Genomic DNA, 22,537 nt, shown 5'->3' with positions numbered 1-22,537 from the left:
GGACAGACACAGTGTGGAACGAGTCTCTCCTGGGTGTCTTTCCCCACCTCTCTTAAGCCTTCACAACAAGGGCGTCGTCACTCCCTGATTGGCTGGGAGGGGAATGCCCCAGGCTGTTTTCACTTATTAATTAGGAGCCAGATTCTCCACCCTGTACACAGGTGATCTGAATCCACTGCAATCAGAGGGATTTTGAAATCCAGCCCAAAATGCTTCAGACAGCATGTTCCACACAAAGACACTGCTACAAACCAAAGTAAAACAGTATGAAATTGTGCTGCTGTTTATTCAATCATAGAGTTTGTTTATTTAGTTTGTTTATACATAAAAAAAAATGTCTTCCTTAAAACTTCATGTTGCCCACCCTAAAGTAATTAAACGTGTGTTTTTGAAAGTAGGTTTCTACTGCAGCAATGATTCAAATATCCAATCACTGCATCCTCCCTCAGATTAACAGTTAACCTGACAGTCCTCATGCCTCTGTGTGAGCCCGGACAAAGTGCAGAATACTGTCACCGGGACATACAGCGGCTCTCGTGCAGCGGTGTGGAGGATACAGACTGTTCCTGTAGGGTTTTTAAGAACATGTCTTTTTGGATGCTTTAAAGCAGTTGAGATGGCTTCACTGGAGCTGTACAGCAAGGTAAGGCTGATTTGAATTGTTCTCCCCCCCCAACCCATTTTACAAGGTGATGGGAACTGAATGTTATACAGACATGATAACGCTCTCATCATTATCAATGTTGAGAATTATTATGTTTGTGTAGCATGTCTAGTATGTGCTTGTCACCACTTCCCAGTTTGGTAAACTTTCATAAAATCTGTTCTATTGCCAAAATGATTACATTTCCTTTCCTGATTGTTGTGTGTTCTCCAAAAATTAGACTTTTTCTTTCTTTATTTCTGTAAATTGCTACTTAGTATAAAAAAATTGAATAGTGTGGAGTAAAACTTAATCTATTCTATGGGCAGATTAATAAACAAATCAGACATGTTCGAAGTAGATAATGCCTAATCCATGCAGGATGACCGGTGTTAATTTTTAACACTCTTTAAGAGCCGTTTTATGCTGATGGGTGACAAATGTCTTGTCTGGGTGGGGCCAGGAAGTGTTATAATTACTTGAGCAGTGTTGGAACAGAATAAGCAATGTTACAAAATGAAAATCTTATCTTTTATGAGCTCCAAATATGTCCTGTACAGTGGAGTGTGCTCAGCCTGCAGTATGTCCTCCTCTTTATTATTCAAACAGTTCTGTTCCTTTGCTAGGGAGCGAGTGTGTGGATCCCTGACCCAGATGCAGTTTGGGCGTCAGCACTTCTCCTCCAGGACTACAGTCCTGGAAAGAAACAGCTACTGCTGCAGCTCGCTAATGGAAAGGTGAGACAAGCAGGTAGTCCTCATTATAAGGCACCATACCAAACTCTGCAACAAGAACCCCTAACTTCCTTCTCCATTTGCAGGAGGTCCAGTACCCAGTGGGGTCCCCCTCTGACCTCCCACCGCTGGGGAACCCCGACATCCTGGAGGGGGAGAATGATCTAACAGCCCTCAGCTTCCTCCATGAACCCGCTGTATTGCACAACCTGCGGGTTCGATTCCTGGACTACAACAGCATCTACACATACTGTGGTGAGCGCTGCAGGAGCACACACACACACACGAGGATGATCGGCCCTGTTAGAAGTGGGATGACATGAGTGACAGAAGGTCTTTGAGATCCGTGCCAGCTACAGGCAGCTCCTGTGTGCTTCTGTCTGCATGATTACAGCTCATAATGTTGATTATATGACAGCAGGTCAAAGGTTGAGCCAGGGAGGCAACTCCCTCATTGACACTGGTTTAAGATGTAATAACATATATTTTTTTAACGATGGGTGGAAAACCCACACACACACACACACTTTAAGTTATCAAATTCTATAGTTTTGTTATGAAAATTGATGTCTTAAAATCGCCGTAAAATAGAATAGGTTGTGTGTTTATATCCACAATCCATAATTATGTCTGACATGTGCTTTGTTTAATTTTCAAATTCAAATATAACGGAACTAGATGATGCTCAGCCGAACAAGACCTCATCACTGCCTAGAAGGAAGCATCCATCTACTCATGGACGAGGGGCTCGTGCTCGTTCAAGTCCTTGATGTAAACTTTAACGGTTCCCTCTTTGACTGAGCTGTAATGGAAGTTAGCTTAATTAGCTAGTCTATCATCCATGGGTGGATGATGCTCTCCCCTGCGTGCTGATATGTTTGGCTTTTGTAGTGTATTAGAAAGAAAATAGTTTCTACAAGAAACTGTTCTCACCGAGGTCTGTGGATAATCTTTCATAACTGGGTCAGCATTTCTGGAAAGAGACATGGCCATCGAGTTCCGTTAGACTACCGAAACGTAGCAGCTTACACCAAAACAATTTGCATAGATAAACAGAACTACAGGTGAGACGAAAAATATTCATTTTAGATTTTGAGGTGAACTGTTCCTTTAAGTCCAATCGGTATCCACACTGCCACCGTCTCTCCTCGTCCTCCAGGTATTGTGTTAGTGGCCATCAATCCCTACGACCAGCTGCCCATATATGGAGAGGAGGTGATCGATGCGTACAGCGGTCAGGACATGGCCGACATGGAACCTCACATCTTCTCTGTGGCCGAGGAAGCCTACCGCACCATGACCAGGTCAGAGGTCGATTAGCTGACCTTTCAAACTTTACACAGAAAAAAAGTCAATATGAATATTTCCTATACAGAACTGTCTTGTCTCAACTTCACTATATGAGGTTTGACAGTCAGTCTGTGTGTACAGGGAGGAGAAAAACCAGTCGATCATCATCAGTGGAGAGTCTGGCTCAGGAAAAACGGTCTCAGCCAAATTCACCATGAGATACTTCGCTGTGGTTGGAGGAGCAGCACAGCAGACCAGCGTGGAGGAGAGGGTCCTGGCCTCCAACCCGATAATGGAGGTGATGGATGTTACTGAGGAATAAGAGTTTTTACTGTCAGTCCTGCTTCTTTTTCAAGATGCAAACAACCTGTGCTTGTGTCTACAGTCTATCGGGAACGCTAAAACCACTCGAAACGACAACAGTAGTCGTTTTGGGAAGTACATCGAGATTGGCTTCGGCAGGAAAGGGGACATCATCGGGGCAAACATGAGGACGTATCTCCTGGAGAAGTCGAGGGTCGTCTTCCAAGTGTGTTCCTCGGCCAGAATAATGATAAAAAACATTTGTTTGCACATAAGAATTGTTCTTTTGTAACTAGGTGTGTGTGTGTCAGGCATCCGCAGAGAGGAACTACCATATCTTCTACCAGCTGTGTGCCTCCAGAGAGTTGCCAGAAATGAGATCCTTTAAACTGGGTAAGACTGTTTCTGAGTCCAACAGCACAATGTTTATCATGATGTGGGTCTACAACTACAACTGTTACAATATCGATTAGTCTGTTGATTAAATTCTAAATGAATCAACAAGTTTGGCCCATAAAACATCAAAAAAATGGTGACAAATGTTTTTTTTTTTTTTCATATCCAAAGGTCACATCGTTAAATGTCTAGTTTTGTCCCTGACCTAAACAATATTCAGTTTATTATCACGGAGGAGAAAAGAAACCAGAATATATTCACTTTTTTAGGAGCTGAAATGGGAGAATTTGACACTTGTAAATGATCCAATTAGCACATAATATACATATCAAATCAATTAATCGACTTACAGCTCTATGAATATGTCCATGACGCATCCAGGCTCACTGTGTCTTGTGTTTTGCTCCAGATGCACCTGAGCATTTCCGCTATACCAACCAGGGAGGAGACATGCAGATCCCTGGTACTGATGATCTGTCTGACCTGGAGCGCACTCGCAATGCTTTCACCGTTCTGGGTAGAGTAATAATATATATATACACACACACACACACACCTAATTTAATCATGTCTATGGCTATGAAGATAAAACTTGTATTTGTTTTTAATGCAGGTGTGCAACCTGACCAGCAGATGGAGCTCTTCAGGATCCTGGCAGCTGTTCTGCACCTTGGAAATGTCAACATCCAAATCAGTGGGAGAAGTTCTGACAAAGGTTACATTGATGTAAGAGACGCATTTCTGCTCTAGCTCTACTTTCCTCTTTAAAAGCTTTAGTTCTTCTATAACTTGCATATACTACACCTCAGTCCTCTTTCCCCCTTCCCTCAGCCAGGCGACCGCTCTCTGGCTGTCTTCTCCAAGCTGTTAGGAGTGGAGGGACCTCAGATGGCCCACTGGTTGTGTCATCGCAGACTGGCTGTAGGGGGAGAGATGCTGATCAAACCCATGTCCGGTCAGCAGGCTGTAGGAGCCAGGGACGCGCTGGCCAAACACATCTACGGCCAGCTGTTCACGTGGACCGTCCAGAGGCTCAACTCTGCTCTGCGCAGCCAGAGAGGGAAGGCCAGATCATTTATAGGGGTGCTCGACATCTATGGGTGAGCTACGAGCTTTGTGACACTGGATGCTCCTAAATCCAAAGCCTATTTAGTCCCACTAGAGATATTATCCTGTGGTCTGACATTGTCTTATCTCTCTGAGCAGGTTCGAAACCTTCGACCGGAACAGCTTTGAGCAGTTCTGTATAAATTATGCGAATGAAAAACTGCAGCAACAGTTCAACAGGGTAAGTCACGAGACAAGCAGGCGTTTCTTCTTTTCTCTTCAGTGTGAATATCCATCTTGTTTTGTTCTTGTTTTGCAGGTTTATGCATATTTTAATTCTTTTTTTGTGCACTTCATTACGGGTGAAAAGTTTCCAGAATCATGTTATGCTGTTCTGATTTTAAGGAATCAGTTTTTTCTTCTTTTTATTCCCCTCAGTTACAAAAGAGTGTAATGCTGCTCTGCCTTACTCGCAGACTGTCCTCCCAGCGTGATGATCTGTTGTCTGTACCCCGCTGGCCTCACCGTGTTGATCTTTCCGAGCATTTGTAATCCACATCGCGCTCGGCTCATCTGCTTCCTTGAACCCGCTGTACCCTACTGCGATTGTCTCCGTCTTTAGGTTTTATTTGACTTTTTTTATTTTGTGTTTTGTCTGCAGCACGTGTTCCACTTGGAGCAGGAGGAGTACGTCCGGGAGGAGCTGGTCTGGAACAGGATTGAGTTCAGTGACAATCAGCAGTGCATCAATCTCATAGAGGCACAACTGGGCCTGTTTGATCTGTTAGATGAGGAGTGCAGGGTCAGTCGTCCTCTCCTTCTCTCACTTGCTGTTTTTTTTAGGATGCATTTGACTCAATCTCAGTATGTACACCAAGTTTAAAGGGACAGTTCACCCTAAAATGAAAAATACATATTTTTTTGTCTGCTTTCTTTATTATCTCATCACTTTTAGTGAAAATGTGTTGAGCTCTTTTCTCTGTGATCATCAGATGCCCAAAGGTTCAGATGAGAGCTGGGTGCGGAAGCTGTACGACCAACACCTGACCGGCAAGCCCCACCCTCACTTCCGCAAACCTCGCATGTCCAACAGCGCCTTCATCGTGCTGCACTTTGCTGACACGGTGAGTGATGAAGGTCAACACAGTGATTCTGGGAAAACTTTACAGAAACTGTAGAGTATTTGGATGGAGTTCTCCAGGGAGAAGCCTCGATAATAACAATTTGTTATCAATATTTGCATGAACAGTTTTTTTGTCTCTGTCATCAGGTGCAGTACGAGTGTGACGGCTTTTTAGACAAGAACAGAGACACAGTCTTCGAGGAGCTCATTAACATTCTCAAAGCAAGTCAGGTAGACATGTTCTGTTTTAAATTTCTTGAGTTTGTTTAATTTCTATGTGACAAGTGGGTGACTTACGTGTGTGTTTCTGTGTGTGTGCTTCTGTGTGTGTTTCTGTGTGTGTCAGTCTGAGCTGGTGGCTGAGTTGTTCCAGCAGCAGGGAAACGTGTCCTCTGTGGCTAACGGAAGTGTTCGCTCAGGAAAAAGAGCCACCAGAGAACACAAACTGACTGTGGGCTTCCAGGTGAGCTGCTACGATGTATCATCCCTGTGTTTCGTGGATCGAGTGGAGAATTTTCAACACTTTTGAATGTGCTTTGTTTCAGTTCCGTCAGTCCTTACAGATGCTGATGGACACTCTCAACAGCACCACTCCTCACTACGTCCGCTGTATCAAACCCAACGACCTCAAAGAACCCTTTTTGTACGTCTTTGTTTGGCTTTTCTTCGCAAAAATGTAAGTTTAGATACATTTAAATGTGTGCGCAGTGAGCGACCTAACAGCCGTCTTTGTTAGGTTTGATCCCAGGAGGACAGTCCAGCAGCTGAGAGCCTGTGGGGTGCTGGAAACGATTCGCATCAGTGCTGCAGGTTTTCCATCAAGGTACTGAGTAGCTTCATGGACACTCATCAAACTCTCACAAAGCTCATCTCAAGAAAGTCATTTAAGATATTTATTCAATTTTTACTGCAGTCGACTATTGATGAGATTCGAATGCTGTTAAAATAAATGCTATCTTGAGATTTCTCTAAGTTTGCCAAATAAAAATCTTTGTGTCCAGATGGACGTACGAGGAGTTCTTCAGCAGGTACCGCCTTCTGCTCCGAGGCCCTCAGAGCCTGGATCAGGCCCAGGCCTCCTGCAGACAGGCTCTGCCTGAGCTCATCCCAGACCCGGACCAGTTCTGCTTCGGAAAGACCAAAGTATTCTTCCGTGCTGGTCAGGTGGCCTTTCTGGAGAGGCTTAGATCTGAGAAGCTGCGTGTTGCTGCCATGATCATCCAGAGCCGCGTCAGAGGATGGCTGGCCCGGACCAGATACACCAGGATCTGCTGGGCGACGGTCACCATACAGAGATACTGCAGGGGAGCTCTGGCCAGACGGTGAGGATGGAGGAAGAAATGATTGTGTCATAATTGTCTGTGTTTATCCCAAAACTTTAAATGAAGTTTTCTGCACTTGAATGTCGTCTTTGTCACATTTGCTGTAGGCTGGCTCTGACCCTGCGCTACTCCAAGGCTGCTTTGGTGATCCAGAAGACCTACCGCATGATTGTGGTCAGACAGCTGTTCCTCATGATCCGACAGGCCACCATCACCATCCAGGCCTTCACCAGGGGCACACTGGAGCGCCGCAGATACAGACTGGTCAGCATTTAATTCCAGCCTTTACCACCCCATTAACTGCTGCAATTTCAATCATTTGTATCCACTTAAACTTGATACTCAACTTGAAGTAATGAGAACTTTAAAACCCTCTTCTTCTTCCTCAGTTGGTCGCAGAGCGTGCTGCCGTGCTGCTCCAGGCGAGAGTGCGTGGGTGGCTGGCGAGGCGGGCGTACAGGCGGGTGCGTGCGGCGGTGGTGTTCATGCAGTGCTGTGCGCGCCGCAGGGCTGCCAGGAGAGAGCTGCTGAAACTAAAGACCGAGGCCCGCTCTGTGGAGAAGTACAGAGAGCTCAACAAGGGCATGGAAGTCAAACTGATGCAGCTGCAGCTCAGAGCAGACCAGGGGGTGGGTGAAAGGAGTTTGATCCAGTGATGTGACCCTTGTGTAGCTCCAAAACGTCGGTGTCAAAAGATGATTGATAAAGTTGTGTCGGTATGTGTCCAGGCCAGGGAGGGCGCAGCTTTGAGGGGGACCCTGCAGGCAGAGCGAGAGGCCGCCAGCGCCGAGCTGCAGGCTTTGAAGGCAGTGATACAGAAACTAGAGAGCCAGAAACACGAGAAGCCTCAGCCCTGCACTGTCATCAGCGAGAAGGAGGTGGAGGAAAGGAGGAGAGCCGAGGAGAAGGCTGCGCAGGAGATCCTTCAACTCAAACAAGTAGGATTACAAGCCCGACAACTCGTCACATTTCAAGCTGTGCTGGTGATGGTGGTATTATTAAGAGTGGAGAAGACCATTTGGCTCATGATTAACATGTTCTTTTCTTTGACAAGCTTTGTTCACTCAATTTTTATTGGATTTTAATCATTTATTCTTATTCTCTCTCACATTCAAGGAGTTGCAAGTCCTGCAGAGAGAAAAAGACAGTTTTCATAAAGAGAAAGAAGAACTCTCTGCTCGCTTGCTTGAAGGAGAAAAAGCACAAGAAGGTAGCATCATATAGTCTGCTTTTCTTCATAGGTAAACTCTTATAGTCTTTCATCCATCTGTGTTTTTTTTCCTGTTTTTATTCCTCTTGGTGTGTGTGCAGAGTGTGTGACTCAGGCTGTGTCTCAGGCGAGTGCAGCTCTGAGTGCAGAGCTGGATGAAGAGAGAAGAAAGTATCAGGGTCTCCTGAGAGAGTTTACCAGACTGGAGCAGAGATACGACAACCTGCGGGAGATGAGTCTGCTCACTGAGGTTGACACACACACACACCCACACAAACACATGCACACACACACACCCTCCCAGACAAAAGTAACATTTTAAAACTGCATCTCTGGTTCCTCACAACAGCACGCCAAGGGCCACAGAAGAACTGACTCCACCCGGAGTTTGAACTTTGAGCCTCCCTCGCCCACTCTGATGACACCCCAGTCCCTCACCCCTCTCTCCTTGTCACCCTTCCCATCTGCCTTCCCTTCCCCAGAGGAGGTCCGCAGGGTCAGTGTGACGTCACCAGTGGACGGGAGAGTCTCAGTGTGGAGCTCTGAAACACCAATGGTGGGAGGATGTAGAAGAAGGAAAAACAAAACTTCCATTGAGTTTTGCGCAAAAATATTTGGTTTCTATAACTTGCAACATCGTCTCATGAAGCCAAAATGTCACTTTTGCATTGACAGGACCAGCTGATGGAGAAGATGGAGGTGGCCAAAGACCCGGCAGTGAAGATGAAGGGAGAGGACCTGGCCCATGCTTACGATGCTGTCCGAGTGGCCAACAAGTCGGTCTATTCACTCACTCATTTCCTATTAGTTTATGAACTTGCTTCACTTTTAGTTCCACATTAAGATTCACATTCGGTGGATGAATCTCTCCCCTTGTCTGTGTCAGGTTTCTGGAGAGCCAGCTGCGTCGCCAGCAAAGTCAGAAGGAGGAGGAGATGGAGGCTCTGAGGAAGCAGCTTAGTCAAGCCATCTCTGGTTCTTCCTCTGCTGCACAGCAACAGGTACCAGTTACAAAGGCAGACACCTCCAGTGCTTAAAGGGTTCCTGCGGAAAGACTGTGTATAGACAGTGTTACGCTCCCTTCTTCCCAAAACCTACCTTTCCCCTCATCTTTCACCTTTTAAGCTCTTGCTCTGTTTTTTCCAGAGGTCAGTTTGGTTGACAGCAGCTGGGAAATGTAAACTTGAATGTAAGTGTGTATTTGTGTGTAAAGGACTTGCAGGAGCTACTGGAGGCCAGAGAGCAGGAGTGTGTTCGACTGAGGAGAGAGCTGAAGGAGCTTAAAAACACAGTGTCACTCAGACGACTGCTGACACAAGGTAAGATCTGTTCAGATTGACTAGGGAACCATTTCTGTCATAATGTAACGCTCAAATTCCACTTTGTTTTGCTGTGTGCTTTCAGAATAAAGTATTTGTACCTGTGTTTGAATCACGTTTTCTCTTTCCCAGTTCTCCCATCAGCTCTCAGCGCAGAGACGACCCCCTGTCCGTCCCGACGGAAGCCAGCAATGGTCACTGGTTTGTTTGAATGTAGGAAGAGAGATGAGAACAAGCTAATCAAAAACCTCATCACAGGTGAGATTGATCCCTGTCTGACTTGTTCATCTTCACCTGCCTTTGTTAAAATCCAGAAGGGACAATTTAACTTTCAGTTGTTATTGTTATTGAACATAAATACCGACGCTATGAGATACTAATATTCAACTTCATGTGCACAGACATTTTTAAATGTTATATAAATAGAAAATGCATGAAGGTAATTTGAATCAGAGAATCTTTTTAAAACATTTTTTTGAATCATAGAGCCCAACTGATAGATCGGGTGGCCCACACCGTTGGCCTGTCACAGATATATTGATATCGCTGCCTTAGTTGTCCGATATGTGCCAATATGAAAAAATTTGAAATATATTTTATTACTTTTTTTGGTTAAAGTTTATAGTGTCACATATTCTGTAATGCTTTAGGAACCCGTCTACAGGACTGTGAGAACAGTTTTGTAGCCTCCGAGCATGAGATGTGACTCACAAGACCAAACTTTACGAACTCCTCTGTCGCTGACAAATGTGACCCGGTCATGTTCTCCCTGCCACTTCTGCTCTCTCTGTCTGTGCTGCAGACATCCGGGTTGACAGCGCCCTGTCTCTGCCTCCTGGTCTGCCCGCCAGCGTGTTCTTCCTGTGTGTTCGTCAGGCCGACTGCAGCGGAGACCAAACTCACGCCCGCTCGCTCTGTAGTGCTGCTGTCACGGCTCTGAAGGCGGCTCTGAAGGTAACCTGACTTCTGAATGTGCTCGGTGCACCATATGGTTGAGGTTGCATACGTACCGGCAGATCACCTCGTGTCGGGTAGGTTGCCGCTTGCACAGAGGCATCGACAGCTGACTTTGAAACACTTTGTAAAGTGACTGTTTTGTCCTACGTGCGTGTCCAGCCCCAACAATCTGTCCCCTGTGAGGAGAAAGTAAACTGAACGCACATATTTCAACATGGCACATAAGAGTACAGAGGAATGTGTTTCCTTTTTTAGGTCTTCTAACTATGACAGTATTTCTAATCCTATCTGCCCCTCCAGAAACACAGTAACGATGTCCATATGACGGCTCTGTGGCTGAAAAACGCCTGTGTGTTGCATGACCTGTTGACCCAGCACTCCCCAAAACAGGTAGGATGAACATGTGGCAACAAGTAACTTTTTCACCTCAAACTGAAGTTTTGGCAGCTTTGTTGGTTGGATTGGTTAGGTTTAGGCTTGAAGGATCAGGGTAAACCAATCAGAGGCAGATTAGTGTGAATCGGAGGCACCTTCAAAAACTTTTTTCCAGAACCTTTCCACCTGGCATTTCCTTTACAAAGATTATTGTGGCCCTGTTTTTTCACCTCTTGATGAAAGCAAAAGACTGTATGATATCCTGAAGAAGCATGGGTTCATGGGTGATGTCTTGTCTTGTGTTTGTCTTTGTTGTTAACAATCTGTCGACTCAGGCAGAAATAGTCAGGGAAAAGGTAATGCTTGAAAGTTTTATACATGTTGAGTTTAATCGCGTAATCTCTGACATATCATCCCTGGAAAACATGCCATCGCCTTGATTAAAATTATAGATGTCAGTGGGTTTAGAGGACTGTTGGGATAATGTAAACTACATGACTCAACAAAATATGTAACAAAGGTCTAATTATTTTCAGGCCTTTTATTCAGAAATGTTAGAGATTACATCTGTAAGTCATAAACAGGAGAGAATAACAAATTAGACCTTTAGAGGTTTCCATACTAGTTTCTGATGAATAGAATTAATAGTGTTTGGGAGCATTTGCTGTATGAATCTATGGCTGAATGATCACTTTTCAGACCATCGACTCAGACGAACTGGTTCCACTGACCACTGATGTGAGTGACTTGATCCGCGCCCTGAGTGACCTCTGCATCCAGGCCTATCAGCAGCTCCTCTCCATCACTGAAAATCGGCTACAAAACATCATAGGTACGACCACAATACCAACTGTAATGAATGCTCCGCCCTCCACTGCTTCCCTTATCTCACCTCCTGCTCCGTCTCTCCCTCAGTTCCTGCTCTGTTGGAGAGCGAGATCATCCCAGGCCTGTCCGGCTCTGCGGTGAAGTTGGTAACATCCAGAAAGAGAGCGGGCTCAGACCCCAGGGCTGTGGGAGGAGATGCTCCCACCATGGCGTCGGTGCTGAGGGAGCTGGGAGCCCTTCACACGGCTCTGTCCCGTCAGGATCTGCCCCCGACACAGATGGAGCAGGCCTTCCACCAGCTCACCTACCTCATCTCTGCCTCCGCTCTCAACAGCCTGCTGCTGAGGAAAGACATGTGCTGCTGGAGTCGTGGCATGCAGATACGGTAGAGTTAAACACAGATAAATGTATAAACATACAACATTTTTTACAAGCCATGCCATCGCCACCATGAGAGGTGATGTGATGTGTGACAAAGAAAAGCAGTGAAAACTCAACTGGGATCAGTGAATGTGTGACATTCTTGATTAATGAAGGAATCAAACTATTAAATCACATCCAAAATAAGTTAAAATGCTGTTTACTGTATATTCAAATGAATACGATACAAAGATGAGAAATTTAATGTTATGACTTTGATGCCTGCAAAGTGAGAAGAAACGCAGCATCCCAACAATTTTTTTTTATTTCAGTTTAATTAAAAACTGTTTTCTTTCTTTTAAGTCAGTTTAATTTATCCATTTTATTTAATTTATTCAACTTAAAATAATTTAGTTTAGGCTGATTCAGTTTATTTTCATGTAATTACTTTTAATTAATTTTTTTTTGTGAAAAGCACTATACTTTTTAATTTTATTTAGCTTAATTTTCTATTTAATGTCATTTAAAAGTAGTTGCTGGAGAAAATATAATATCTCTGTGCTGACACCTCAAACTACAGCCGCGAAAATGACCATAATAATACCATCAATACGTCCCTGCAACAGCCGCAACATACGTGTTTTTATAATGTAAAAAAAAAAAATTTGCAGAGCTAATGCATATATCGCATTACTGTTTACTTGCTACCATATTATGGTGCATGTAAACAGATTAGATCACGTATTAATCAGCCTGTCTTTCTCTTGTCACCCAGCTATAATGTGAGTCTGCTGGAGGAGTGGCTGCGGAGCCGAGGTCTGCAGGCAGGGGGCGCTGTGGCCACGCTGGAGCCTCTCATCCAGGCGGTTCAGCTGCTGCAGGCCGGCAAGAAGACTGAGGGGGACGCGCAGGCCCTCGTTCAGACCTGCACGGCCCTGTCCGGCCAGCAGGTGGGGCTCTATCGATCCCCATCAGTAAAAACCGTTGTGCACTTACAGTGTGTTTAACCGCCTGCTGATGTGTTTTGTTTAACAGATCGTGAAGATTCTGACCCTCTACACGCCTCACAGTGACCTCGATGAGCGAGTCACAGTGAATTTCATCCGTACTGTCCAGGTACTGTCCATACCAGCACTGTTTAATGTGTTTATATTAGTGTAAAAAAAAGTGTCTCATGTGAACGGTGTCCCATCTTTTTCTCTCCTAGGGGCTTCTCAAAGGCCGTTCAGACGGTCATCCTCAACATCTCCTAATGGATGTGAGACGAGTGTTTCCTGTCACATTTCCCTACTCGCCTCCCACCGTCCTCCATGCCGAGCAGTTAGTCATCCCAGACTCCCTCAAGATCTCCTTTCTACGCAGAGTCTGAAAAACAGGATGCCAGACCTCTTCAGTGGGGCCGCTTCGGAGTAAATATATTCAAGTTTTAGCAAATGCAACGCCCACATTGTTGAATTTAGTCATTTTTGAAATTTAAATATCTTCCAGGAGAAGTTGTGAGCTTAATCGCTATCTGAGATTTCTTCTGGTAACATATACTTGATTAATTAATCTGTTAATTGTAAGTGGATTTGTCTGTGTGCAATTAAAGGTCAGAGGTGATGTCTAAAATTGACATGTCAGCTAACTAACTGCTAAATTGAAAATGACAAGAAGGATAATGGGGAACAGGAATGTGAAGAAGAAAAAAAGGTAGCAGAGATTTGGATTAAGTCACAAAGGTGCAGCCATGTCTCAGTACAGTTTGACCAACAAGGAACAAAACAAGGCGTTATTTTTCTTTTTCATATTTTATTGGAAGCAGAAACACAATGAGACTGCAGTTCCTGTCACCTTGGCCCCCAATAAGAACAACCAGAATAAAAAAACAACCCAAAAAATTAGAAACATCTCGTGTATAAAAAAATTCTCATGCGAGTACTTTGTACCACTACACATCATCATCAGTAATACATATTTATATATTCACAAACATTTGAAAAATAGAAAACAAGAATGAAAATATCAAAATAAAAGGAGACAACAATTGGCATCAAACATCAAATAATTATGCGTGCTGGCACAACACATTTTTTTCTTTTTGTTTTATTGTTCCCTATCATGCACCGTTTCTGGAAGTACAGGACCGGCGTCGCTGTGCAGACTGTGTCTGTCTGGACAGAACAGATCATGCATGTCTGTCCACTTTGTGTCTGAGTGCTTTTCGTTGTGCTTCTAACATTTTGTCCTCATCCTCACCTTTCTGTTCGACATGCCAGTCCGATACCCCAACACGCAAACTGAGCCTCTGCAGGAGGAGGAGTTCCCTCGACTAGAGTATCATTGTCAACAGCAATAAATAAAGATTTTTTTTTTCGTGGCATTTTCAGCTATGTGACAGTTTGTGTACATGTTATTTAAAGTTATTAAAAGACTGTGCAGATGTCCCCTCGGGTAAAAGACCATGTACACACCAGAGAGTGACACAACATGTGTGGATGGGTAGTTGTTCTGCTGTGTTTCAATTTGGCTCTGAATCAAGCCCATTAAATGATCGATGTTCTTTATCTCCAGTGTGTACGCGGCCCCTCCCCCCCTTATATCTTTCGATAGTAGCTACATATCCAAATAGGGCATCCGAGCACACACACATAATTCCCATCTGCCCAGTCACCCAGAGCAAAATTCAAGTCTACAAAAGGGCAGCAAACTTCACTTCACATAGTCTGACATGTGTTTGTTACATCCGAGCTATTTACAGTGCCAATCAGCGACAATTGATCTCCCTGTTCCAGATTATGTTCCTCTGCACTGAGAAGCTGTACAAACAAACTCCAGCCTCTAATCAGCTCTACGACAGCTGTGATATTTGGCCCATTACAATAGACGGCATTTACAACATATCAGACAAACACTTGTGCTGATATAATAAGAATAATAATCCACAATGTAAACATTATAAGACTGCTTTGAAAAAGATGACTCCCTCTACATAGATCTTTATAGATTAGATGCATAGAGTTCAGTTCTTACACCTTGTTCAAAAGAGGGGGTTTGTTTTAATCATATTCTTTTGTGATCAGGTGCTTCGGGGGTAGATGCCCTCATCAGTTCCCGCTTTTAAAAAGAAAAGAGAGAAAACACCCTGTTTTTATTAAACTTGGACCCTTTTCCTTGAGTCTGAGGACTACATCCATTTCCGCTGGATGCTTTTGGAAGAAAACATACACAACCGTTATAGATAAATAAGTCTTTTCATGAAAATAGAATTAAGAGACATGCTCAAAGTCAAAACATTTTGTTTTTACATAATCAAATAAACACATTTAACTGGAGGTTGATCTGTAATTACTGTCATTCCATAAACAATTACTGAAAGACAAAGGAAAGATCATAGAATAAATGTGTTATTACGGGTGCATTAAAGACCCCTGTGCTTCTAAATCTCTACTAAACAGTAGGCCCTCTTTTAAATGTCAGCTCCAGACCTGGTGTGGGTCTGGATCTGCAGCCCTTTAGCAGAGGTCTGACTTCTCGAGCTTGTCTGTAGTTCTGATCATCAGGGATCACGGGTGGTAGATCAGTAGCGATTTGTGCTCTCCCTGGGGTGCAGGGTGTGAGATGTTGTAGGAGCAAAAGTCACGCCTCTTCCGGTGGACCCCACAGTTGACCTTATTTCAGAAACAATATGTAGTCGGTAGTGAATGGAGAGAGACAAATAACGTTTTTTTTGTTTGTTTTTTTTGTTGTTTTTTTATCAACTGGGAATGCCAATCTTTTAAACTAACCAACATTACATGTGTAGTTCATGGCAGAGTTCAAAATTGATAAAAAATATTATCTGTCTCTCTCCATTCACTGCTGTATATGATTTTTTTTCCGGATTACGGTCCCACACGGGAAACTGGCAGGGGAGTGACTTTGGCTTTTTTAATATCTCCTTGCATTCAGGTTTTGATTTGGCAATTTGTATTTCTTAACTGTGGAATGTTTACAGTAACAAAAGAAAAACTACAAGAGGCATCCTCCACTAAATAAAAGACGCTTAGAAAATCGTATCTGAATATGAACATCGTCCTCTGTGTGATGGCTTCCTGTGATTACGTTTGCGGGTAACAGGCAACACGGGCGGCTACATGAGGTCAACATTAGAACGTCTTACAAACACACTCGCTGACGCAGATTGTACATTCACGCACGCATACGCTCTGATGGATCCATCAGAATAACCTCTCTCACACAGTCACTGTATGGGACACACACAGAGTATCAGGGTCAACAAGACAGAAGGCATTGAGGGTGTCAGGCAGTGTGCTCTGTTACAGGGTAGACGGACATAAAGACGGACAAGGACAATCTTTCAAGTACCGAACGTCCATTGAATAATCCTGTATATAGCTCTGAATATGTCCTTCATATATTATATAATACGATATATATTTAAATATAAATATAATTTGGAAGAAAGCAATAAATAAATCTTATAATTACCAAAACTAAATAGTGCTTTGTTCCCCACCTGTTATATCTGGAATGTTTGAGGCCTCGCAGCCTTTGTTGTCGTTGTAAATGGGTCAGTTGGACAGTTTGGTCCCGTTGTGCTTAGGGCTGGTCTTGGCGTTATATCAGCGATTATTTGTTGGCACTTGCAGTCCCTTCTCCGAGCAGGGGGGAGGCGGGAGAAGGGACGAGAGGAGCCGGAGAGTGGAAGTGGGTAAAAGTAAGAAAGGCAGAGGAAAAGTGAGAGAGAACGCCAAAGTGTTAAAGGCTACGAGATATTTCTCACCCTAACCAGTCGAACGAGGTGTGAGTGTGTATGGCGTGCTTCGCCTCTACGGAGAGAGGAGAGCAGATATATGATTAAACTCTATGTTTTCTTCATCAAAAGGATGGCTGATAACATCTGCAACAATAAAGACACTGGTGCTTTTTGATGAAAATTAGTGGTGATGTTAAGCACCAGTGTCCTCGCCACTGAAATGAATGTATTTACAGCACTGGACGTTGTGGTGATTCTTGTCTTATCTGTGCTTTTACAACATTGGATCATCAGGGCAGTGGCTAGCAGTGGCTGGGGAAGAGCCCCGGGGCAGTAGATGGCGACGTCTGATCGAGCCTCAGACATTTTCGATTTTTTTAAAAATAAATTTGGTCTCTTAGCTACGGCCCTCCTCAGCAGAGCGCTGGTCGGACTTGAGCTTGACGAACTCCTTGGCCACGTCGTCGTTGTTGCGTTGGGAGAGGATGCGCAGCACGGTGAGGCCTGTCTCGTCCATGTGGATGCGTTTACCCAGCGGCAGCCAGCAGGCGACGCTGCCTTTGGAGGCCACGTCCTTGAGCTGCAGGACGGCCATGCCAACGGTGCGGTCCTCTCGCGCAAAGCAGTAGTCCTTCACACACACTTGCAGCTCGTAGCACTCAGGGCCCACCTCGTTACTCAGAGTGCTGCAGTGGAGAAAAGAGTCAACAACGTGTTAGCACTCTCATTTTCTACAACCTTAAAGGAGTCTTATTATGGTCAATTTCAGCATGTAAACTACATTTTGTTTACATGCTTTAATGCTCAAAAAAACACATCAGTTTTCTCAAACTATCCAGATCTGCGGAACTATTATTTCAGCTCCTGTCTCTTTGAGGCCCCTCCCCCTGGATAGTCAGTCTGCTCTGATTGGTCAGTTCACACATGCCTGACCCAACACCACAAAAAACATCAGAGCAGCCATGCTAAATCAGTTCTTACAAGCCAAACTAGCCACAAGGCAATTTTGCAAATGTGTAGTGACATAGTGTGATGTCACAAAGTCGAGGCGTTTCAGGCGCAGGGTTTTCTGTGGGAGAGAGGAGCTTCTGTTGTTGTGGACTTTAAAGATCCTTTATATGCACAGGAGCCGATATAACACACTGAAGGAAAGGGAACAAAGGAAAGAGCGTAATAGGTCTCATTGTCAGCATTATCACTCACAAAGTGAAGGTTTCATTGTATTTAGGGGCCCAGCTGTTATTCTTCGACTTGGTGGCGTACTTCCTCTTCTTGTCGCTGAGGTGAGGGCCGATGATGTAGACCTCCACGAACGGCCGGAATATTCCCTGTGTCTGCCACCTCAGGTCGTTGGCAGCCACCACTGAGGCGGTCGGAAGAGGGAGAGACAGAGAAAATGGAGGGAAAGAGAATGCGGAGGAGTGGGTGAGAGAGAGAGATCGATGTGGAGAAAATGTGTGAAAAGTGAGAAAAAGTATGAGCGAGGTGAGAATTCAGAACAAGAAAATACCGGCTCTCCCTCAGGCCTAGTAATCAGCTACTTGTTGAGACAGCGAATGAGGAGAATTGGGATTTCATTTCATTACAAAGTCATATTTTTCTTTGGCAGCAGGAAAGCAGTCAGGCACCAGCCTTTATGACTTTATCACATATGACTTTCCAAATGCCTTTGACACAGGAAAACTTGTATTTTATTACTGATCTGCACTCATTAACCTGTTTGTTTTTCTTTTTTTGCTTCTTGATGACCATTTATACTCCATTGTTAACCAGTGTGACCTATTAAAGGGTGGTAAATACTGATGCAACATGCACAGAAAACTGTCATCATCAGCAACTGAAAGAAGTCATATTAAATCTATTTTGATGTAGTCAAACAATAAAATATGCAGGGTTTCCAAGGGGGTTCAGCACGTTTTGTAGCCACTATGTCTTGCAAAGTAGAATCACAGGATTTGTTATTTGTAGCTGTTACTAAAGGTCCAGTGTGTAGGATTTAGTGGCATCGAGATTCATGGATTTATTTAAAGCTGGAGTATCGGTGACTCTAGCTGTTATTAAAGGCTCTTGGCTCATTCCAGCACTGTCTTTGTTTTGATAAAACGAGGTTTAAACTGACTCATGCATGCCGGTTTTGATGCTGGAATACTACTGACAACACTTCTTGTCTCTGTGATTTTGGTTGCATATATTTCTGGACGGTGTTAAGGAACTTTTTTGTTTTCTTCTCAAGTTCTGTAATAATTTGCAAATTATGTAATCAGCTCATTGTGCTGATCGGACTGACACAACACAACCTGACCACACGATCATCATTGGTGACTCTTCAAGATGGATCCGTTGACATGTAAGCTTAGTAGCGGCTGGACTTCAAGAACTTATTACCAGGATTTGGAGGCTGACTTAAAAAATCTTATTACTTTTATCTTATTACTGGTGTACAAATGCAGTCAGCAACGTAATCCAAGTATTGCAATATTACAGTAATGTAAACAGACGATGGCCTAAATTCTCATGCTTACTGATCAGTGGTAAAAACAAAGTGAGCAAAAAAACCCCTAAATCTTTTCCTTTACCTTTCACTGTGACCTTGTGCTCTCCCGTGTTGGGGTGAGTGAAAATCTCCACATGGATGGACACCTCTCCCACGGCGTCGTCCACCCCAGAGCCTGACGGGACAGACAGAGAGCGGAGGGCTCGTCAGTGCCTCTGAATGTGTTCACATGAGTCTCCTATCTCAGACCAAACACCGACACAGACCACTGCGCCTTCCATTTACAAACTCTCCTCCTCGTTTTGAAAGGTTACAGACGAACTCCATTTCAAATTTGATTATTTGAACATTGAAATGGATTTGACTGTCGCCTTTTGGATATCACAAGCCAAACATTTATTTGCGTTAAACTAATTATTGTGTGGCGGGAGGACTTCAAAATAAGGCGAAGTGATCTGCTTGTGCATATGTTGTGGTCTGGAAGTGGGCAATCAGACAAAGCGGCTATGAGTGGGCATATGGGTTCAAGATAGTAGAATAACTGATACATTTACTGATGAGCTGATGAAGAAAACATCTCTCAACAACTCCACAACTACAGTCCAGAGGATGTTTTATACTGGACCATAAATAAACACTATCGAATCCTTCAGTAAGGCGCCCTGCATTATCATTAGACGCAGACTGAATTCAGTGGACTGAGAGGTGATAATTTGGATCCAGTGAGGACGGTAATCTGTGCCCACTCATAGCTCGCAAGGTGTCTGTTAGGATGCAGGGTGGTTAGTAAGAGGCAGAGAAGAGGACAGGAAAGAGAAGCTGGAGAAGGTCAGCTGGACAGTGTGGGTCTCCCCCCCGACATAGATCGGGTCAGGACATGCTCAGATGGATCGAGACAGGTGGACACACCCATTCCTTGGTAAACACTTTTACCCAAGCATGGCAGGAGGAAGGACGAGAGAGAAGCAGTTCAGCCTCTTAGATCTGTCGGTGAAGGACGGCACCACTGATAACGGACTCTCTAAATAAAGTAACCATACATCGTTTCTCCACAGTGTAGTTTTAGATTTGTCCTTGCACTACTTTTTGTGTGTTTTTATTCATCTAAAAAAATCTAAGGATATTGAGAGTATATTGCACAGGTTATACTTTTACTTCTGATTAACATCAACAGAATTTCAAATTGGCTGAAATAAGATGATTCTTTGTATTTCAGCTATAACACATCACGTGGTTTTGAGTACGTCCACCCCTCCGTCCAAGATGACTCGACTCCGGACCCGAGCCCACAGGCCACGTCCTGGGGTCCTCTGCTGCTTCACTCTTTAAGACTGTCTTCGGGTGAAGAAGCCCTCACGGCTCCACTCAGGCTCCATCTCTTTTGTCTGGGAGGGAGACGGTGGACAAATCGCTTCCTCCGTGCCTCTGTGTGGTTTTTGTGCAGCGTGCGAACAAGTGGTTGAGATCCGCATAGATCTCCAGAAGGATACGGCGACAGATGGACATTAATTTTCAGTGTTTTAATTAGTGTCCTCGCTCTGTCAACGGTATCCTTGTGGCGGCGACCAGCAGCCCGTGTGCGTGTGTGTTTTTCGACCAGCCGCCCACTAAACAAGGTGTCTGTGGGAGTTAGACGGCAGAGTGTTCCTGGCATGCAGCGCTCTGCAACTCTCCAGGGAGCATTATGGGATTGTTGGTCTCGCTGCCAGCGGGACCAAAGAGAGCAGCAGTCATCCATCTGGCCTCGACTACTCTGTGGAGGACGTCCATAAAAGATGAGAAAGAAACTTTGCTTGCTGGGAGGCGGGAAGATTTCTGCCAAGAAAAAGAAACGCCGGGCTTTCTCTCCTTCAATAAACACGACAGTCAGAGGTGCAAATTTAGCACCATATTGAAAATCTTCACCAGAATAGCCATTAAATATTAAACTTGTGCTGTGATTGCAGCAAATCATCACCCGAGCTTGCTTGTTTCAGAGATGACCCCTGTTTATTTCAGTTACAAATACAGCAGCTCCCAGCCCGCGGCGGGTAAGAACAGCAGTTCAGTCATCTTGCTTTAATCATCTACTCTGATATGATGGAAGACTATCCAGAGAAATCTGCTTGGCAGGAAGTTAATTTGCATCCTTGTTACAGTCATAGACATCCAGCTCCTGACAGGAAGGGACAGGATATATCTCCACTATTCATTTAAATCTAATTAGCAAGCAAATACTTAATTCTGAAATATCAAAACCATGCGTCAAAAGTCAGAGAGGAAATCCAAGTACAAGAATTATCCAGTTTCAAAATTGCTGATGAAAAAGGTCCAGAACATCAAACTTTCTAACACGTGTTACTACTCAGATTCCGTACCATACAAAATAATTTATTTCCTGGGTATGTTTGCTCATAACTTGCTCTGTGCTGTCTGGTAGTGGCGCATCACATTGCAGCTTTTAATAAACGCAACGGTCCTATTTATGAGTCACGCTTATTTTCACTCCTGGCAGAAACAATATGTAAGAGTCGTTTCATGATCTGAGGCTCTGTTTCTGCTGTCGATTTTATCCAACTGCTGTCTCCCATCGCACTTCTCTTGTCTCAACTGTGTGTTTCTGACTGGAAACACAATTCTTATTTTTTTGTTCCAAGTATTCTTTTTGCCTTCTTTGCAGCAAAGGGCCGCAGGTCGGACTCAAACCCTGTGCCACTGCAGTGAGAACAAAGCATCTGCTCTACCAACTCAGCTAGTGGGCAACCCGGAATCACAATTCTTAAGCCAATACACAGATTTAATTGGCTGATTAGCATCACTTGAGTGAATAACTCAACGCCTGCCTTTGGTCTGTTAGTTTCCTGGGCCGCTCGGGTTGTAAAGGCAAGAAAAGCTGCGTCAATTAAAACAAAACGCTCTGTAAGAATGTAATAATTCTGAATATTTTATCAGTCATAGGTCCCCCTTCCAGTCGCCAACAGGAATACAACCAAGATGGCTACAAGAGGAAGGCCGGGCGTCTGAAAATGCAGTTTTTCAGACCAAACAAGTGGGTTTCAGATCACATTATTTCAGTGACATCTAGTCAATAGTTTTAGCTGAATTTCTAAATTAGATCATTTTAGAATCGTTTGTTACTTCCGTCTACAGGAAAACAACCCATCTTAGTATTTTATTAGTCGTCTCTCACCATGGTTGAGAGGAGAGCTGGCATGTTGCATCGAATGGAGTCAACACGCAAACACTGAATTAGCTGAACGCAAACAGCTCCTGCATCATCCCGCCTGAGCGTTTTGTGAGCAAGCATCAGATCCTTTGAATCTAATCTAAAGTGACAGAAATCGGACCACCTGACCTGAGGGGCTGTTTCCGATTGGCTCAATCTGGTGGGGGAGGGGGGGGGAGGGTGAACTGAGCAT

At 44.2% G+C, this 22,537-nt stretch overlaps 2 protein-coding genes across 10 annotated transcripts in view; one reads left to right on the top strand and one right to left on the bottom strand.

The window, feature by feature from the left end:
• The first annotated feature begins 150 nt into the window (after positions 1-150).
• Positions 151-21,132, top strand: si:dkey-110c1.10 (unconventional myosin-Vb). Of its 4 annotated transcripts, none has more exons than XM_037114316.1 (37): positions 151-256; positions 450-643; positions 1,270-1,380; positions 1,464-1,632; positions 2,537-2,681; positions 2,809-2,965; positions 3,053-3,196; positions 3,282-3,363; positions 3,776-3,883; positions 3,980-4,092; positions 4,198-4,466; positions 4,573-4,654; positions 5,075-5,215; positions 5,406-5,537; positions 5,684-5,767; positions 5,883-5,999; positions 6,082-6,179; positions 6,273-6,359; positions 6,538-6,858; positions 6,966-7,122; positions 7,248-7,487; positions 7,587-7,796; positions 7,975-8,068; positions 8,170-8,318; positions 8,418-8,624; positions 8,744-8,844; positions 8,955-9,069; positions 9,282-9,387; positions 9,520-9,645; positions 10,190-10,341; positions 10,645-10,734; positions 11,419-11,551; positions 11,635-11,932; positions 12,683-12,857; positions 12,943-13,023; positions 13,115-13,316; positions 20,356-21,132. In XM_037114316.1, exons 2-36 carry the CDS (start codon positions 617-619, stop codon positions 13,274-13,276), a joined length of 4,983 nt encoding a protein of 1,660 aa, XP_036970211.1. In that variant the 5' UTR covers positions 151-256; positions 450-616; the 3' UTR covers positions 13,277-13,316; positions 20,356-21,132. The 4 variants fall into 4 exon arrangements, with proteins under 4 accessions (XP_036970211.1, XP_036970210.1, XP_036970208.1 ...); XM_037114315.1 differs by lacking the exon at positions 20,356-21,132 and adding an exon at positions 14,166-15,950; XM_037114313.1 differs by lacking the exon at positions 20,356-21,132 and having other exon boundaries at positions 13,115-14,453.
• Positions 17,018-22,537, bottom strand: part of unc13a (unc-13 homolog A (C. elegans)) — a 47,264-nt gene continuing 41,744 nt past the window's right edge. For 5 of the 6 annotated variants that reach the window (XM_037114307.1, XM_037114309.1, XM_037114310.1 and 2 more), the window contains 3 exons: positions 19,222-19,314; positions 17,849-18,008; positions 17,018-17,331 (listed from right to left, as the gene is read on the bottom strand). In XM_037114307.1, coding sequence (XP_036970202.1) covers positions 17,043-17,331; positions 17,849-18,008; positions 19,222-19,314 — 542 coding nt within the window. In that variant the 3' untranslated portion in view covers positions 17,018-17,042. The remainder of the gene's footprint in view (positions 17,332-17,848; positions 18,009-19,221; positions 19,315-22,537) is intronic. The other variant, XM_037114308.1, reaches the window with a different exon arrangement.

The sequence above is a fragment of the Acanthopagrus latus genome, chromosome 11, assembly GCF_904848185.1.
Source record: "Acanthopagrus latus isolate v.2019 chromosome 11, fAcaLat1.1, whole genome shotgun sequence".
Lineage (NCBI taxonomy): Eukaryota > Metazoa > Chordata > Actinopteri > Spariformes > Sparidae > Acanthopagrus > Acanthopagrus latus.
This window is presented reverse-complemented; position numbering and strand designations above follow the sequence as displayed.

Coding starts and splice junctions, on each gene's coding strand:
- si:dkey-110c1.10 (XM_037114316.1), top strand. CDS start 617: ATGGCTTCACTGGAGCTGTACAGCAAG. Junction 8,319..8,417: donor AGATGAGTCTGCTCACTGAG/GTTGACACACAC, acceptor TCCTCACAACAG/CACGCCAAGGGCCACAGAAG. Junction 12,858..12,942: donor CGGCCCTGTCCGGCCAGCAG/GTGGGGCTCTAT, acceptor TTTGTTTAACAG/ATCGTGAAGATTCTGACCCT.